The 20,221-nt window shown below is 33.4% G+C and overlaps 1 protein-coding gene across 2 annotated transcripts; it reads left to right on the top strand.

Moving 5' to 3' along the window:
• The first annotated feature begins 1,547 nt into the window (after nucleotides 1-1,547).
• LOC132923831 (uncharacterized) lies at nucleotides 1,548-17,047 on the top strand. 2 transcript variants are annotated; one of them, XM_060987805.1, is made up of 6 exons: nucleotides 1,548-3,109; nucleotides 11,300-11,751; nucleotides 11,972-12,186; nucleotides 12,301-12,488; nucleotides 13,269-14,036; nucleotides 15,610-15,751. In XM_060987805.1, the coding sequence occupies exons 1-5, from the start codon at nucleotides 2,562-2,564 to the stop codon at nucleotides 13,609-13,611; spliced, it is 1,746 nt and encodes a 581-aa protein (XP_060843788.1). In that variant the 5' UTR covers nucleotides 1,548-2,561; the 3' UTR covers nucleotides 13,612-14,036; nucleotides 15,610-15,751. The 2 variants fall into 2 exon arrangements, with proteins under 2 accessions (XP_060843788.1, XP_060843789.1); XM_060987806.1 differs by lacking the exon at nucleotides 13,269-14,036 and having other exon boundaries at nucleotides 1,575-3,109; nucleotides 15,610-17,047.
• Nucleotides 17,048-20,221: the final 3,174 nt, after the last annotated feature.

The raw sequence follows: 20,221 nt of genomic DNA, 5'->3' as shown, positions 1-20,221 counted from the left end.
AAAATAAAAACTGGTCATGTGTGAGGTGATTATTGGACATAACTGACCAAATTTGTAAAAAGAAGCTGCAAAACCAAACATACCGATCTATAAATGCATAATGCATTTGTACATATATATAGATATTTACACGAAATATGTAAATCTTAGTCCTTGTTGTAAGTAACCATCAACCTACGTATACGTCACGGTCGTTTACAATTACAAGTCATACTATTATTATGTCCGATTTACATTATTTATAAGAAATGTAAAATTAAAAATTTTTATTAAATATAATTCATTATTACGATTTACGACTATATATATGCGGTATTTTAATAAATAATGACTATTACAATATAATTATTGTACACGAAACCGAGAAATCATATCGCAGAGTTCTATCAATAAAAACGCTGTCATATTGTTTATATTGCTCTAGCCGACGACCGTAGTCTGCGCATAACAGTTATACTGGACCCGCGGCGTCACGGCAACAAAATAATATTATAATAATGATATTGTACGTCATGTATGTGTGTGTACACATAATAATAACACCATAATATAGTCGGCGGCTCAGTTCGCGAGGTGCTATAGTGCGTGGAGGGAAGGGGGGTGTTTGTTTAACAACGATTGCGAGGGTCACCGAAAAAAATGATCTCACACCCACACGCATCGCGGGTGTATAGTTGTGGGTCAGCGGTGCCGAGTGATGGTTTTGGGCGAGTCGGGGCAATATTATTATACCGGTAGCTGGCCCGATCGCTGTGCGAGCAGCAAGTTGGCGCGCCGGCGGAGGTGGCCTGCGCCGACGACGACGAGCCTCCGTGGAACGCCGCCGCCGCCGCCGTCGTCGTAGGGTGGAACAACCAAACACGTATATAATAATATATCTATAAAGCGCTTATATATACGCGAGCTCATGGGCGGCGGCGCACGCACGCACGCACTATAACGGACGAACGAACGCGCTCGTTATACAGCTGCGCGCGTATCCTAGCAGGGATCATCGATTCCGGCGGTGGTGGCGAGCGGAAACAGCACAGCTTCCACAGCAGCCCGGGACGACTGCGACGCGCGCGATACACGCACCCCTCGCCGTATATAATGTACAAAATGCCACCCCGCCGACGGTCGCACCACCGCCGCACGGCTCGTCCCTCTACCCCCCTCCCCCCCACTCCCCGCCAACGACACCGCCAACAGCGCCGCCACCGCCAGATCCGCAGCCGCCGCCCGAGTCAATAGCCGCGCTTCTCCGCGCGTCCGGTTCTCCCGGATCCAAATTCTCGCGCGCTCCACAAAACTGGGTTGCCGCGCGCGCCCGACGACTACGCGCGCACCGCGCACACATCACCGCCGCCGCGCCCTCCCGCCGCCGTAGCTGCTGCTGCTGTACACCACCCTGTGTGCTGCTGCCTGCTGCTCCTGCTGCTCCTGCTGCTCCTGCCGCTTCCACGACTACTACGACGCAACGACGGCGGCAACGACGACCACGACGACGGCGGCGGCAGCGACTACGACACCGACACCGCCACCACTACCGCGGCCGCGCTTCCTCGTCCACATCAACCGCCGCGCTCCCGCGACCACCTCGGCCGTGCACCTCGTCGGCGGCAGTAGTATACACGTCCCCGGACATAACGTCCGTCCGCCGGTTGTGTCCGCTCGCGTCGTTCCCTGCATATATTGCCGCGTATAATATATATATACATACACGTATATATCGTACACGACGTATGTGGACCGCAAACCCGTAGTGCAGCAGTAGTATAACATATTATATACATAGAACCCGTCTAACGAAATTTCACTTATAATATAGGAATACGTATAGAAGTTTGCGCGGGGTGCGTGTAAACACACGGACAACAGTTGTCTATCGCGTGAGACCACAACGATTGTTTTCAGCAGACCACGACGTCGGGGTGCAAGTTGATGTGTGTGCAAAAACCGTAAACGGTTTTTCTTATCTTATACGTAATTATTCAATATATATATATTATATACGTATACAATCCGTCCGCATTACACATCACTGCACGTGCGAGGAATATCCGGCACCGCGTACCATCGACTCTAAATGAGTTACCGTGGGTCGCAACAGCGGCGTAGGAGGGCAATCGTCTCGTGTTCCACAAATACATCGTTCCCCCGGTGCACCAGCGGTGGCTGTACTACACCGACGCGAACAGCGGCTTCAGAGGGTGGTAGGTAGTGCGTCTGCATCAGCATCCGCGACGATCTCGTCAGAATCAGCAGAGACGACCGCCGCGTTATATATACGCTGCACACTATTGCTCACGACGCAACGCTTAGTGCTCAATAATATAACTGTAACCAAACCATTTTCAATCTTAAATATAATTTAAATACAAATATATATATATATATATATATATTATTATAATATTATACGATCGTCGCGAGCACACACGTATATATAATTTACAATATAGGTGTACACAGTATACATATATTATATAATATATCACACAAGCCGCTGTGCATTTCCAGTGCCTACCGATAATAAATTATAAAATATTTATACGGCGTTCATATTACCGAGCGTTTCGATGGACAACCAAAACAACAGCACCACCACCACTTTCCTGCCACCACCCATCGACGGCGAGGCGTCGGCGCCGCTCGCGCAACCCGACGACGATTTCGTGGTGCCCCTATCAGCGGCCGGTACCCCCAATACGCCGGCCGACGACGGCGGCACCGGATCTACCGTGTCGCCCGTGACTCCTGTCCACCTCAACCGTCAACCGCACGGCGCGATGATGATGGACGACGATCAGGCGGCCACCGGCGCCGCCGATAGCGGTGCGACGGACGACAGCTCCGTTCTGTTGCCGCCGCCCGACGAGACGGACAACGAAGAAAAACCGAACAAAGACAATGCGGACGATGAAGACAACAGCGGCGACAACAACGACAACGGGGCCGGCGAAGACGACGACCAGGTGCCCGTTTTGGCCATGTCAGGCATTCTACCGGCCACGGCTAGTGGCGGTGGTCCGATTTCCGACTCGAAGAAAAACGCCGGCGGACCGAACGACTCGCTGACCGGTGGAGGAACCGGGACCGGAAACGGAGAAAATAAGTCCAAAGAGAAGTGAGCGCATATTTTATAGTATATATTATTATTATTATTATTTATATACACATATAATATATGTATATGTTTATAATCGTAAATCGATGTTGTTTTGATAAAATATTACGATTGAAATGAATTGCTGATGCAGTGAAACTAGTAATATTATATGTTTATTGTCGTGGAAATTTGGGAGATCGAATTCTGTAGTCTGCCCTTCTATTCGTATTATCTCTATCCCCTTGCAGTTTTTTTAGGGGTTCGTGCATTCAAGGGAATCGTTATTGGTTTTGATCAACCAGACCAGTATAAACGATCGTATACAACGGTCCTTACGTCCTTCGTGGCTGTTTTTGGGGTGCTTATGCGCGCGCGTCGTGGTTGATGGGGAGTGGTATACATGATGCGAGAGTGCCAACGAAGTTTTCCCTTAATCCGGACTTGGCGTTTCATTAATAAAAATAGTAATAAATCATTTTTTTCTATAAAACCACTCATACATAATACGATGTCATAAACGCAGTAGTATGAAATATATATTGTAACTTACAAACACTACTCGTCCGAATGACGAGATACTTTAATTAAAAATTTTATTTTTATTATAATACGAATAAAACAAGTATACATAATATATATATATATATATATATATATATATATACTACTATAGGTATATATAAATTGTTGAGACGGGTACTATAATTATTATAATAGTGGTGGAGGTAGAGGTGGAAGTGTCGGCAGCGGATGTTGTTGTTACACTTATTTTATATAATATATATATATAGGTAGGCGTGTGGCGACGCGATGATCATCTGTGGTAGCGGTGGCAATATTATTGTGTAGTCAGCGAGTCTGTTGCTAGAGTTGTCTGTTGTCTATCCAACGTCGGTCTTTGAATACATTATATACAATTGACTTAGCTCGGTACGCGTATACGTATAGGTATTCAGTGTAAGGTGCGCTTCAATAGAATAGGAACAATTGAGTATTAATTTTTGAATACTTTAGTTCGAGATTTTTTTTTAAATATAAGACTTTTTTTTGACAACATACGCCTTTTTTTTTGTAAGTACCTATTAAAATGTTTAACAGTTCAACAATTAGTTTAGTTAATTATACTCCTCCGACCATGCGGTGCGAATACGTAATATAGGATATTATAATTCATTAAATTATAAAAATATATCGTTTCATTTTAATCACTCATAATAACTATATATATAAAAACCAAACGATTTCTAAAAGCACTCTAACGTATATTTTCCGAGTATCATTCGCACGTGTGTGCCGACTAAAGAAAACCGTGTTGGAAAATATATAATATATAATGGCGAAATCTAAATCTTCGGGAAGCGGAAATCATCTCAAGTAAGTTTCACGCAATACAATACATTATTTTAATAAACCTAATACACTTTATACCAAGATGTCTTACGCACAGTAACAATAAACATATATATATTTAAACGAAATCTCAATATGTGTACGTGGTATTTATATAATACCTACGGCGTTATTCGTAAAATCATTAACAGATAAACAAATGCATTTAATATTTAATATACATTGTACGAAAATCATGATTGTGTGTACGTAAATTTAGGGTGGGCCGTACACACACACACACACACACACATATACGAATAGGGTGGATAATCGTAGTAGGTAGGTAGTACGTTTTTCCAGGTGGTTGTGGCCTTACGCGCGGCTTATTACAATATGCATATTATCTGGTATGATATGGTATGTATGTACGACGGACGCTTTCAAAACAATTTTTAAGCTCGAGAAATTTAATACTCGCGCGCGCGCGTATATAATATATTATAACGTATAAAAAAACAATAATAATATTATAATATCATGTACTGTACAGACCGTTGCACATCTTCGTCCTACGGCAGTGACGACGACGTGTGTATTTTATACGCGTGAGAACTACGTCGTCGGCAGTAACATTGTAAACTAATAGCGTTGTATATAGTTATAATAATAATAATAACAATAATATTATTATTATTATTATTATTATTAATATCATCATACCGTTTAATTGTATATAATATAATAAAACATATACACGCATAAGCCGTATTTATATGCGACCCGCCGTAACAAATATCCGTACCGGGAGCTGGATGAGGGATCGCGCGTACTGTGTACACATTTGTGTGTAATACGATGTGTACGTGTGAGAGCATTAATTGGTGTCAATTTGTAGTGTGTGCGTGTGTGTACGTGTATTATATACAAATGTATATGTATACCTCCCATCGTATCCACTGTATTATATATATGTGTGTGTGTGTGTAATATGTATTACACGCATTGCTTCCGCAGCTAAAAGTTTGCCGTTGCCGCCGATGTATAAATAATAATAGTAATATACAACGAGGCCGTATTAATTTGCGATCGCCGCAGTTCGTTACGTATAAGCGAATACGCGCGGTGAAACAAAGTATTTCGTTTTTAATTAATTATAATGATTATTATTGTCAAAAGCCATTACTATATGTATATTCCCGTGTGTTACTTGCACACCGTTGTCTCCCGCCGTTCACGATGAATGGCGGACGCTGTAAACGTCGGCTTGCGGTTATACCCGCTACGAGGTATTACCTATCTATATAGGTATACCAAATATGATATAATAAATATACATAATACTTTATTATGCTCTGTGGCTGTTGTCTATGAAAACGCGCTATTGCAATAACGTCCATATATTTTTGAGTTAAAAGCACATAATAATTTATGTGTACTTAATTATATTAAATATTATTACTGAATTCGAATATTATTATCGACCTGTTACCATCACATTACATTTTTTATAATTTATAACACTATATTATATACAATACCTTTACGTAATTTACGCCTTTACGGTGTGGTTGTGTACGTCAAATTCCTGTACAAAATATTAGACACCCGTATAAGCGATAGGCCGTATATTGGTATAATGATATATTATTCCAGTGGTTGCGCTAAAATATGACCACTCATAGATGTTTATCCGTTCGTATAACGATTAATAAGCTTCGAGTACCGGATCTTCTCTGAAATATAATACCACTTTTGAAATCGATTCAGCGATATTAAATTTGATTTTCAAAATTCCAATATGATGGATGTCATCTATTCGAATTACTTTTAAAGTCACAAAATTGTGTTTCATAGTATTTGTGCGACAATATAAACAACCGTCATGGACGCATAAATGAAGAACCATACCTATTATACTTATATTAAGTACGAGTATATATAGGTACTTTTTTACTTATTTAATATAAGTATAATTTGGAATAGGTATATACTTCCGAAATACAAAATGCTACGAAGGCGATTGAACTTGCAATCAATCAATCAATCCAACATTATTAATGATAGTTGTAGCCCTTTATACACTTGTTGGGTATAGAATCGTCATATATCTATGTACATATACACTAACAACCATAATACACTTAATCAGACACAAAGCGATCGTATATTTTCAAAATTATTAAAAAAGTAAACGGTTTGTCGTATAAAAGAATGCTGAAAAGGTTTTAATAATATAATTATATAATAGCTAGGCAGTTACTTTTACACCACTTTTAGCTCCAACACATAATTTATGACATAAATTATACTCGTGCTTCATACAAAATGAATAATTGAAAAAAAAATCATATTTATTTCCCATAATATACTTTGTCGTTGTATAAAGTACCTATTAACCGTTATATTAAATAAGTGTTTATATAATTATTCAAGACTTGGGTATTTATATGGTAGTGGAATCGTTAGAATCTGTAGTAGTTTGTGGGATTAAATAATTAACGTAGATACCTATCACACGCTTTCTCGAGTAAACGTAAATCGAAATAGGTAATTAAATAAATTGCTCCCCTCTTTATAAGTATAATTTTAAAAAATAATTAAAGAAATCATACAGATCTGCAATTAAGCGCTTTAAGATATAATCATATTCATGATCATTTAAGTACTCGCAGTATTAACACTATAATATAGTTATGACGTGTTTAATTGACAAATTACAAATAATAAAAATAACGAGAATATAGAATGCATTTAATCATAATAAATCATAACACTCACAACCCTCATTCTCGAATAATCTCAATTAACTTTAAACGCTTATATAAAGTTAGAAATGGAAATGTTCTTTGTTCAATATTTTGTTAAATATCAAAATATTTTGTTTTAGAATGTGAAGTTTGAAGTTTATTATAAGTTAATTAAAAATTGAGATTTAATGAAATTTAAAACCTAACCTAAATAATCAATATGATAAATAAATATATATAATATAGATTATTTTGAAAAATACAGTTTTATAACTCTCGAGTCTCGAGTCTCAAAAACACAAACATCGAAGAAAAGATATGATGAGATATATTTAATTACTATATTATTTATACTTATTTTTAATATTTCATAATTGAGTGTAACATAATATATATCTGCTCAAAAAATATGTTACACTATTCAAAAAAGTATATTTGAGAATAAATGAACGATTTGAATGTTTTCAGAGGATGAATATCCTGACTTTCAATAATTCTATCATACTGTATATACCTACCTAATATCTATATATACGAAAAACTTAATACTTTGCATGAAAAATGCTTATACAATATGTGCGGTAAGTCGTGTCGTTATGTGAATTTAATCGATCGATCGTCAATGCCGCCGCCGACGCCACCATCGCCACTCCCTCTAAAATATTATGTGATGTTAACGACCTGTGTTATTATTGCTACTTGCGTGGTAACGGGAACGATCGAGGATATCCTCTCGCGGTATTTTTTCTAATTTGTTTTTTATTTTTTTTTTAATATAAAACACGTCGGCGTTTCTTCGATAATAGGTTTTAATAATAATAATAATAATAAAAAAAAAATACAAGAGCGTATCGCGCCGATTTCTCTAGGATATTACGCGATGACAGTCAAGTGATCGCAGTTATAGTGGTAGTGACTAGTGGTGGCGTGGAGGTGGATGGCGATCTCGATAATCGCGCATGCATAACCGACAGACAAGAGGATAGGAAGGAACGAAAGGACTCGAGAACGCGGCAAGAAAAAAAATTATGGTTAACAATTGAAAAAAAAATCCATCAATGTGTATTTTTTTATGTACCTACCTTCGACCATATTTTACGTACTGTTCACACTGAACAATGTGCCACCGCCAATCGACGATGAGTTGCCGAAAATACGACTAAAACGAATCACACGTAGAATATCCACATAATGTATATACGTAGGTAACTATAAGAGTATATGAACAACAAGCAATAATATAATAGCTACTAAAAACACAGAAATAATTCTATAATACGAATAAAAGTTAAAACGCCTAATGAAGGAGAAAGCGTAAAAAATCGTACCATGACGATGTATCTAGTTGACACAATTGTTAAAATAAATTTATTAATATTTTTAATCAATATTCCACTAAAATATATAACAACGATGACAATTAATTAAAACTATGGTTTTAAAACAAATCATTTTTTTTCAAGATTAATAATTCATAACGTTACATAATAATAAAGGTTTCAATAATGCATGTTTTAATGTAAACATCTATGTATACTTCAATCGTATAGGTGACTGGTGTATTAAAATATTTTATTCATATTTTGAATTCGACATTTTTAACCCAAAGGTCTAATAACCATATTCTACGTTATGCGTTATGAATACAAAAATGAATATGCTGGATTTAATACCTAATTAATTGTGGAAATGAGGCCAAAAGAAAATTAAAAAACTACGCAATATTTTTGCTATGCATCTTCAATATAATACAAAAACTGTATAATGACACAAATTGTATTTTTTTATTCTCAAACTAAATTATCTACATACCTATATTAAAAATGTATATACCTACTAAAGTATATTTGCAATGTTTATCATCAAACAAATATAGGTATATCTGCAGGGAGTATCTCGTATCTGAAAATAATATTTATAACATAATAATGGTTGATTTAGGAATACATACATAGGACGTAGTATTGTGTTTTTGTCAGAAACCCTTTTCCCTCTCTCTCTCTTTTATTATTATTATTATTTTTTTTTTTTGATAACAAACAAAAATAAGGAAAAACTCTTTTTGTACCTAATGGATTAGTTTTGGTGTGATGAATTGCAATATATTAATCATATTTTATATAAAAAAACATTAAAAACTTCTTTCTTGCTTTAATTCGCAAAAAATCTTTAATTACACGTTGAAAGAGTTTAATGAATAATGATGATGTTTTATCGTCCTCAATAGCCAACAATAATGGTAGAGAATCTTCTGAATTCAATCTTTCTTTCGAGTTTCGATTATATAGACATACGAAGTACACTCTAATAAATATTTTTATCTTATAAAGAATCTTTACATATTTTATAATTTATTAATTTAATTTTGACGTGAATTCATGTAAGCGCTATCGTATATTCCATTTCAGAACAAATACACCTTGCAAATACAATTTAGGGTATGCAGATAATTCAATAAATTTAAAACGAAAAAACACTCTTAGGATTTTGAATAATAAAAGTTTTAAAATCACGATTGTGGTCCAGGAGATTTATAATTTATAATACCAACGTAGGGGCATTTATTATTTTGTTTGAGGACGTGCGTAACTATAGAGACTTGATAAATATATTTATCGTATACCTCTACCAATTCCTCTAGTAAGAGTAGAAGAAAATCGTTTTATTCGACCTTGTTTTTTCAGCACCGTAACAATAAGCTGTTGTTGCGCTTGCCGCCCTTGGCTACTATACCTATATACATAACTTTACTGTGATATACTGGCGTCCCTAAACTTAAAATATTAATTCAATTTATATTCGCCGTGAATTATGATAAAAATGTAACGCCCTTAGTTAAAACGTGCACTCTTGCCATTGTCCACTTGGCTAGACCAATACAATAACATATATATAATATATATTATGACAACGTATAGTATTCGTACTACGATAATACATTTTCTTTTTTTTGCCAACAATAATTATTTAGTTCATTATGCAAGTGGTTTTGTCATATAGATACTAGTAGTAAAATATGATATACACAAGACTGCAGATATTAGTTATCATGCATTATGCATTTATGCATAATATTATATACCTATACCTATACTTATAAATTAGTGTATACAAAATACAACATATCTTTAAACAAATTAAATATACATTTTTACGTAGGTATGATAAATGTGTATAAACAAAAATAGAAATAAAATCTTAGCATTATACACCAGAGGTTTTAATAAAAATATTATTGTAAAAATGAATTAATTATTTTTATACAAGTTTTTACTAGACAGTTAATACTAAATTAAAACACCCTTAATTTTTTAATATTTTTTTAAAATGTTTTAAAAAGTTTAAAAATGTAAAATTAAAGTTTAATTTACATGCGCAAATGAAAAAATCAAACTGTGTGAGTAAAAATTAATATATTATGACTTAAAACACGTTAAATAAATTTATTTTGTATTAAAATATGCACATAATAGATTATTATTTAAAGAGTATTATTTTAACAATAGTTAAAACTATTGTGTAATTTATACATGGTTTAAAAATATGAGAATTCTGTTGTACTTTATGTCCTTATGCACATAAATTAAACGCGACATTTTGACATAATATTATAATATGTAGAATTATGTTTTCAAAAAGCTAAATCAATAGCACACATACACACACACACACACACACACACACACACACACACACACACACAATACATTCACTCATACATATTTATAAGCAACTGTAATGGCGTAGCAAGGGTATGGTGATCTGTGCCTACGCCAAGGGCTCAAATTTGTGCTTCGAAATTGGTACTTAATTTTATTCTACTTTCAAAACGACATTTCTTCATTATACATTTTGAAATGTATATAATTTTGTGTATCTTGTAGCCTTAAAGCAAGAAAAGAAAATTTTTAAAGTTTGAAATTTATATTGTAATAATATAACTGATAATTATTATATAATTTTGTGTTAATTATATACATAAAAAATAAATGTTAAAAAAATATAATTTTTTCAATTTTTAAATCGCTAAAAAGGTGCTTTTTGATAGGTTTACCAGAGGCACTACGAGTCTTCTTACGCCACTGAGCAACTGTAATAATACTAATGCGTTGTTAATCTTTTTGTGTAGATCACGTTATACAACTGGTAGCGGTACAGGAGCCGGGACAGATGTGGAAGATTCCGGAACAAACAGTCCGCAGGCAGCTTTGGGATGTGGAACTACGTTTGAATACGTAGTACTAGTAACGGCGTGCTCAATTTTGCTATTAGCTGTCACTGGCACTACCGTTTACTGGACCATGGCCTATCGAGGCGGATACGACCCCAACTGGTTTCCCTGGCCACCGCAGACCCCGAAGCAAATGTTATCCGTCGGCGTATTTACTTATAAGCACCAGCAAAACTTCACTGCCAGTGGCAGCGACATTAGTACCACAACAATTGCGACAACGACCACAACGGAACAACAACAATCTTCGCAGTTAAACATATCGTCTTCAAACATTTTGATCGAAGATCAACGGTTCAACCTGCACCCAACCCTGATGACGATCGGTTTCGTCACTTTAACAGGATTCTGTAAGTTAATGACTACATACACACAATATTATAAAATCATTACGATTATATATTATAATTTATAATTGGTATTTTTATTATAACGTAAATAGTGACCGTGTGATCACTACTGTAAAACCATACAGTATTAAAATGTATTAATATATTATTAATTCTTTTTTTGAAAGTTACATTTAATTAATTGAATATTTTATTAATGTTCTTACATTTTGGCACGCAGCTATATTGGTGTACAGAATGGCAGCTGGATGTTCGACTTCGTGCAGAGGTACTTATGTGAAATTAACCCACGGACTATTGCATTTGGCTACTGTACCGTGTGTGGTTTTGGGAGCTGTGGCCGCTATGGAATATCATCGTTTGAAAGGCTTACCGCATTTGTATTCGTTACACAGTTGGATGGGATTATTGACCGTTTCGCTTTTTGTAATTCAGGTAATGACAATAATATCTATATACTATACATTCACTCGATTCACATTTTACACACGTCGAACGAGCACCGATTAAATAGACGACATATAACCTTTAACCGGATTTTCTTTATAGTTCACTCTTGGATTGTTCACGTTCGTTGTGCTGTTGTGTTGTCGCGGCGCAACGGCTGTGTGTCGCCTACGATGTTTTGCGCCCATACATGCCACCCTGGGACTGTGCACGTTCACATTGGCCATAGCTACCTGTCTCACCGGACTTCAGCAACGCGCTGATTTCTCGATATTCAGCAATAATAATGGGTTTGTACTTGGTTCCCATCATAATACTATAATTAATATTAAAATTGCATTTCGTATAAAAATCTATTGCTCATATTATACGAGGTCCATATGTGTTTTTTCTTCTCTAAAATACCTACTCCCATATTTTGTGTTTACGTTTTATTTTATAGGTATATAAGTATATAAATATATACCAGGCCTTATACTAAAATTTTTCATTATTTCTCTTCAAAATATAAGTAGGCAGTCAATTTTTGATACTCTGATACTCTGAAGGGAGCGAAGCATGGGCGGATAGTCCATTTTTGCCTACAGGGAAATTTTAAAAAGGGGCCCTCATATGAAAAAAAAAAAGTCTAAAAAGGGCCCAATAACCGAAATACGAAGGGGGGCCCACCGGGAAATGCCCGGTAGGCCTATCTGCCCATGGGGCGAAGTAACTGTATTCAATTTAAAAAAATATTTATATTATTTTTGAAATTGTATAATGTATTAGGATAATGAGAAAAAATTTGGATTTTATGAGATTGTTTGAATTTAAAAGAATCATTCATTGTTTTATTCTAGTTCGCTAAATTACATTAGTTGCGTCAGCCGCATTTATACAATTTTTTATTACCCCAAAATTGTGATAGTTATTATAATACTACTAAATAATGCATCTTATTATTATACATATATCGGCATTTACATTTATGGCGTATAGATATGTTGTCTATACGAATGATAAAATGTATATACTATAATAAGCGACATTAATAATTATCGATATATTATGTACTGAAAATATCAATATAGGCAACAGCAACAGCAGAAACAGCATCAGCAACAGCAAACTACTCCTGCGCCGACGCCATCGTCGTCTCCGTCGTCTTTAAATTCGGGTGAACTACACGGCCGCACGTTACCGCAACAAGCTATTATCAACGTCCTGGGCGTACTGTTGATGATGGCCCTGGTGTTTGTCACAGCCGCACTGTTGTCGCAAAAGAAATCCTGCCGGAGGAATTCGTCATCGTCGTCGTTGTCGCCGTCCACGATGAGATATTGCAGAAATGGCGGTCAGTCGTTCCAACTTGTGCCGTCCTCCCCAGCTGCGGCGGACGGATCGGATCACGGCGGCCGCAACGGCCGGATGTGATCATTACAATTGTATTAGATTGTTTTACGACGAGGACGACGAGGACGACGACGACAACCATCACCACCGCCACAACGACCAGACACGCGCGCACCACATATACAAAATACTATTATAATATGTTGTTCATACAGTCGACACACGCTATAACATTATACAGACCGTACACTTTAAGGCCAATTATATATAAAGCACACTTTACAAAATATAACTTGTAAAAATTATATGATATTCATTCGTACACCGATCGCGAAAAGCTCCGACGTACAGACGACGTATAAAGACCACCGAAGTTACCGAACAGCCGGACATAACACGACATACAGCGAAACGAGCGTTTCAACACTGTGACGTAGATGGCGACTTCCGACGTCGACGACAACGTCACGAGAACGGGACGCAGCCCGAGACACCTACCTGTTGCGGTAATAATACAACGGCGTAACGGAGGACGAAATACCTCGTCTATTATAATACATAACATAACCTAATAATAATGGTGGATGAAATCGGAAGTCTGCTGATCGGTATTGTTATTTATGTGTTGAAAATACTACAATACCGTAAAATATATAACAGACGAGTGTGTGGGTGTGTGTGGGTGTATGCCACTATTGCCACTATTGCCACTATATTAACATGCTTGCGTCCGCTGGTGGTGATGCGGTGTCCAACGGTTGTGACAATGATGACGTTGGTGACGGTTGTAATAGTGGTGATGGCGCCTTGTCGAAGAAAATTTGCACGCACAAAAATCATATATACACCTCTTCCTTCTACATGTATTAGTATTATTATTTATTACGTCTTATGCAATTACCATTGATTATACATCATAGTATACCGTGTATAATCAATGCTATTACTTAAGTTTCGTACGCTTTAATCAATTATATAATAGTTCATACTTATACATTATTGTACTGTACAATTTGTACATACGTATTTAATTGTTTTTTTTTTTTATTATTATTACTGGTTTGCTCTGTTAACGGTCGAATAAATCTATGTTCGCTCAGAAATCTTGTACATCACACTATATCGAGCTTCTTTCATCGGTTCATGAGTTTGCACTTAATGAGAGTTACGCACTACATTGGATTTTCCTCGCATACTATAACTTTTGCTTATAAGTTCCCAATAAAATTCATGCATATTAATATTGTTTATTATTATAACTAATTGAAAACGATATAGGTACTATCGATCATAAATCATAAATCATAACATAATTACCTACCTACAAATTTATTACTTTTTTAAAAGGCTTGGATTTCTTAACTTTAGAAAATCCCATCGTTTAGTCAAGTCATTTTCTTACCGTATAATTATCGAGTTATATGAAGATATTTAAGTTTTTTTGCTGTAGATATTTAATTTAAAAAAAAATATATATCGCGTTTCATCTTTTTTTAAATGTCCAACACAATGTATACAGTAAATGCAGTTGGTATTTTACTTGTGATATATATTATATTTGTATAACTGTACAATACGTCGCTCTACAGTATCTTAGTATCCAAATAGGTATTTTTACACTCGTAAAAAAACAGACAATATTTTTCTTGAGACATAAAAGAAAGAGTATAGAGTATATATTTATGTATTTAGAGATTCTATAAGGTTTTTCAAACTTTTTGTCTTAAACGTTAATCCCCTTAAATTCATTTTTGAATTTGCTGGGTATATAATTTCGCTTTTTTCAATTTATAAACCACATGTTATACATAATATTTAATATAATATATATATATATATATATATATATTGCACCATGTTTGTGTGGTCTTACTGTTTACTGATATTCTATATGTATACTTTGTATACAGGTTACACGGAAAACGCCGCAGTCCCTGGCCCCTGCTTTATCCATTTATAGTTTATACCCATACGTATTATGTATTTATGTATTATATATGCCTACACATAAAATGTTTCAATTCTACATGTATAATATTTTTGTTCAAAGCTATAATATTTTTATCGCGGATGTTTCAGAGACGGTAAACAGACAATATCCGAGTTGATCAAACAAAAGTTACACTTGAACAAGGAACCGGTAGTGGTTAATGTGTTGGCCGTCTTGCTTGTATCTGTGTTGGTAATTGTGTCGTACACGATACGCCGAGAGTCACTGAAGCGGAGGCCTAACAACAAACCATCATACACGGCGACAGTGAGTCCACTCCGCATAAAATCTTCGTCGTCGTCTACCGGAAAGTTTGGATCGGGAAAACAATCGTCGCAGCCTCCGGTTTGAGGTGCCTATACACGTCATTCCGCAACGATTTCTGCCATCACTTCTATATTTAAAACAAACAAAATACAATTAATAACAAAGTACAACAAATTGTCATCGTCGTGTAATCAGTCTTATATACTATACTTATAGAAATAATAATATACATTCTAAAATTTGTTTCTCCTATATCATTGCAACCGGCCTACATTTTCATTTCAATTTTCATATTATTTTTTTTTTATTATTATCTATAATAAGTACACTATATACATTAACATTCATTGGCCGTAACATTGCGCAATTATTAATGAAAACTCTAAGTAACATTATTTAATATTATTATCTCTGTGTTCCACATTCCTATTTGTCTTCCTATTTCCATATTTCTCTTTAGATAGGTACTACTATGCGTATATTTATTTATGTGACAAATTAATATAATTTACCGATATTGAAGTAATATTATTAAGATCGATTATTATATTATATTCACACGTGTACCTATAATTAATAGTATAGTAGGTATTAACCTACACAATAACGTAGTTAGACAATGATACAGTTAAATGGAATTGACTTTTTTTCTAAAATAACGCGTCTTTTCTACTACCTATAGATACTTTGTTTATGTTTATACACACACTTGTATACATTGTATACTTATACAATGTATATGAGTATATGCGTGTTAGATTACTACATAAAAAAATTATGGAATTTTTTTTTTTACAACAACGTACCTATTTGATAAATGTATAGGATTAAGTAAAAAAAAAAATATAATACGTTCGGCACGCGTGTTTTTGTAATATTAAAACTCAAAAGTGTCTATCAATTTATATATTATATATAATAATGTTCATAAAAAACACAACATTAATTATGTGTAAAGGTTTAGAATAAACAATTTAAAACAATTCGACCAAATTTAAAACAATCGCGAGTTTTACACATTATTTGATGTAAAATTATTATATACTATTATTATTTATTATAATTATTATCATTAGCAGTGTGTGTGTGTGTGTGTGTAACTTTTTTCAAAAATATAAATACATTTAACTATAAGATAAGTTATTATTATCGAAACTATACTAATATATTATTTATAAATTATTAATGTTTTTCGTAATATTTGTATTTGAATTTTTAACAAAAACAATATAGAATATTATTACTATATAAATATATATGCGTAGGCAAAAAAATAGAGGTTATTATTATCATTATTATTATTATATATATATATATATATATTATATTATATATTATATATATATAATATATTTATATTAATATATTATTGTTTTTGTTATTGATAATTTTTTTTTATTATTATTATTATTATTACTATTTATATTTCTAATTTATTGTACGTTTTTTTGGGTGTTGTAATTAATTTTATTAAATAGCTTTAGAGAAAAAAAAGGAATAGAATTTTTACAAAAAAACTTACGCGTACTATATACCATTACTAATTATAGCTACTACAAGTACCGATTTATTATTATTATTATTATTATCTAGCATAATATAATTAATATGTATATTATATAATATATATATATATTATAATATTACATATACATATTACTATTAACATTATTATAATTAGTTGTTTTACTATATAATAAATGATAAATACATTTTCAAAACTTTTTTAATTGTATTAGTATTATGTTAAAATGTCTTTTATATTCAATCATTAACTCCAGCACAAATAATTGATTTAATTATTCACAAAATCGTCAAAATCTCATGATTACATCAATGCATTCAATACATATCAAAGAAATAAAAAGGTTACAGGTATTTTGGATTCGAAGGAATACATTTTAAAATGTCCTTTGCCAGCATGGGCGTACTCAAGGGGGGCCATGGGACCCCCCGCACATTGGTCGTAATTTTTTTTAACTATTTCATATGCGTATCACAATATAATATTTTTTTACCAACAATATCACGATTATTGATGAAGTTATACTAATATTATACATACCCACATAAAAAAGATTATAATAATAATAATGTTATATATAAATCAAATTAGCAATATTTTTTCGTAGGAATTCGTTATCGCATGGTATACCAGAAACCAGACGGATTATTTATAAAAAATAATAAGTAAATAAATACATTTATAACATGATAATATATATTTACCCATAAGGGCATTGACCGTAGTGTCGCAGTGTCGCTACTCGCTAATAAACTCGACATTAGAAACTATCATACTTTTACAAGCATATCTGGCATTTGCATACTGAACACTGAAGAGTCCGAGAGTGAATGGTGAATAGTGAACACTAACACCAATATCAGTAACTAATAATTGATTAAAATATGTACCTACATACTATTTTTATTAGATTTATTTTAATTATTAGATTTCTATTCATTTTTAAAGTAGTATAATACTCAATAGCGTGGTGACATATAAGCAGCGTTGCTTACAAACACCACTGACGACTCCACTGCATGCTACTGTGTATAATTGGTATACCAAATACCTGCATATTAGACATAATAATACTATAATTATTAACTAATACTATTAATTCAAATAATATTTTATGAATTTATTAACTAATGAATTATAATTAAGGCCCGAGAGCTCGTGAGCATTTGCATGTTTTTATTTAATGAACCAAAAATTAATAAAACTAATAATTATATTTGTATTTCTGAGAGTTCATATTTTTAGACTAAAATGTATTTTTAGTATATTTGGTAATATGAAGTTATGTAAAAAGTACCTAACGCACAAAAAATGTACCAGTACGTACATTTTAATATAAGATTGGTTGTGGTTAAGAATTGAAAATATACTTTTGCAAGAATTTTATTGATATCAATGAGTATTTTGTTTTTTATTATATCATATTATGATGGTAAAAGGGCCCCCACATTAATTTGTCCCTGGCCCCGTAAAACTTAGGAACGGCCTTGGATCACCTCTTCTGATTATTATTTACAAACAGGATGTTTGGTTAAATTTATAAATATACTGTATCTGTTAAATTATTTTAGACTCGTCTTAATCGCCTCACAATGTTGGCAATCCATGGAGATGTGTCATTAACAGCTGAGGAAGTGTTGGACGTTTTGGCAAAAAAATTAATTAAATTAAATTTTTTATTATAATGTGTTATGTGTAATATAATTTTTTAAAACAATACAAATTATTATGACTAAAGGAGGCTTTTTGTATTCAAATAAATATTCAGAACCCCTCCCAAAGAAAATTCTTGAGAACGCCTCTGTATTACCTGCAGATGGAAAATCTGTCTACTTATTACTACCACTACTACTACTAGGTATCAATTATCTTTTAAAAACTACAAATCAATGGTCATAGTGGCTCTTAGATTTCAAAACAATTCTTCTTCATCCATGACTCCTCTCAATCTTTAACTGTATTTTTCCAGTTCTATAGACCCGTCTGCTAGAGATTTTTCTTTACTTCATCCTGAAATCCGCTCTTTAATTGTCATTCTATTCTTGTATGTATTTTACGCTTGGGCAGTCCTTCTTTCATTCTCTTTGGGTCGATTCATTTAATTCAGCATAGTTTTACGCACCTACCCGGGTTACCTCACAATATATTTATATTTTCTAAAAGCTGCTCTATTTTATATTGTTATTCTAGATAATCTAAATATCTAACCTACTTCTTTATTTACTGTCCTTTATATTTTTTTTTATTACTTTTCTTTCAAGTACACTAATAGTCTGTTAATATCGGATTTTAATAACATTAAAGGTTTCTGCTTTATAGTAAACAATGGGTTTTAAAAGAATCGTATACAGCTTCATCTTTGTAAGCTCTTAACGACAGCTTTGATTTGGTAAGTGAAATATTAGCGAAGTATGCTTTTACAATAAAGATTTGAACAATAATTCTTTTTGGGTTTTCCAATATAAAGCTACATAAGGTACATTGGTACATATTTTTTTCTTTCTCTCTATCCATGCACTAAAATAATAAAATGAAAATTGATGGATAAACTGAAATGATTTTTTTTTTAAATATCCAAGACACAAGATTTGTAATCTTATATCTAATAAAATAATGAAATAAAATAATTGTTTTTTTCCATTTAACTATTGCAAATGTAATAATTCGTTTTTAAAAATTAAAATATTAAAGTATAATATTTTAGATAAGAAAATTCAATATTTATACCAAATCTGAAATGTTCCAAATCAATGAAATAAATTTAAAAATAAAGTAAATTTAATACATTTGATCAAAAACTATATATTTTTATTATATGAATGACGATTTTAATAATTGTATATTATTATATATTTTCATAAATATTTCTTTAAATTAAAGGATCAATCGTTATGTAATAAGTTGTTTAG

This window comes from Rhopalosiphum padi, chromosome 3, assembly GCF_020882245.1.
Source record: "Rhopalosiphum padi isolate XX-2018 chromosome 3, ASM2088224v1, whole genome shotgun sequence".
In the NCBI taxonomy this organism is placed as follows: Eukaryota; Metazoa; Arthropoda; class Insecta; order Hemiptera; family Aphididae; genus Rhopalosiphum; species Rhopalosiphum padi.
The sequence above is the reverse complement of the archived record's forward strand: the minus strand, read 5'-3'. Positions and strand labels throughout refer to the sequence as shown.

Coding starts and splice junctions, on each gene's coding strand:
- LOC132923831 (XM_060987805.1), top strand. CDS start 2,562: ATGGACAACCAAAACAACAGCACCACCACCACTTTCCTGCCACCACCC. Junction 3,110..11,299: donor GAAAATAAGTCCAAAGAGAA/GTGAGCGCATAT, acceptor CTTTTTGTGTAG/ATCACGTTATACAACTGGTA. Junction 12,489..13,268: donor ATATTCAGCAATAATAATGG/GTTTGTACTTGG, acceptor ATATCAATATAG/GCAACAGCAACAGCAGAAAC.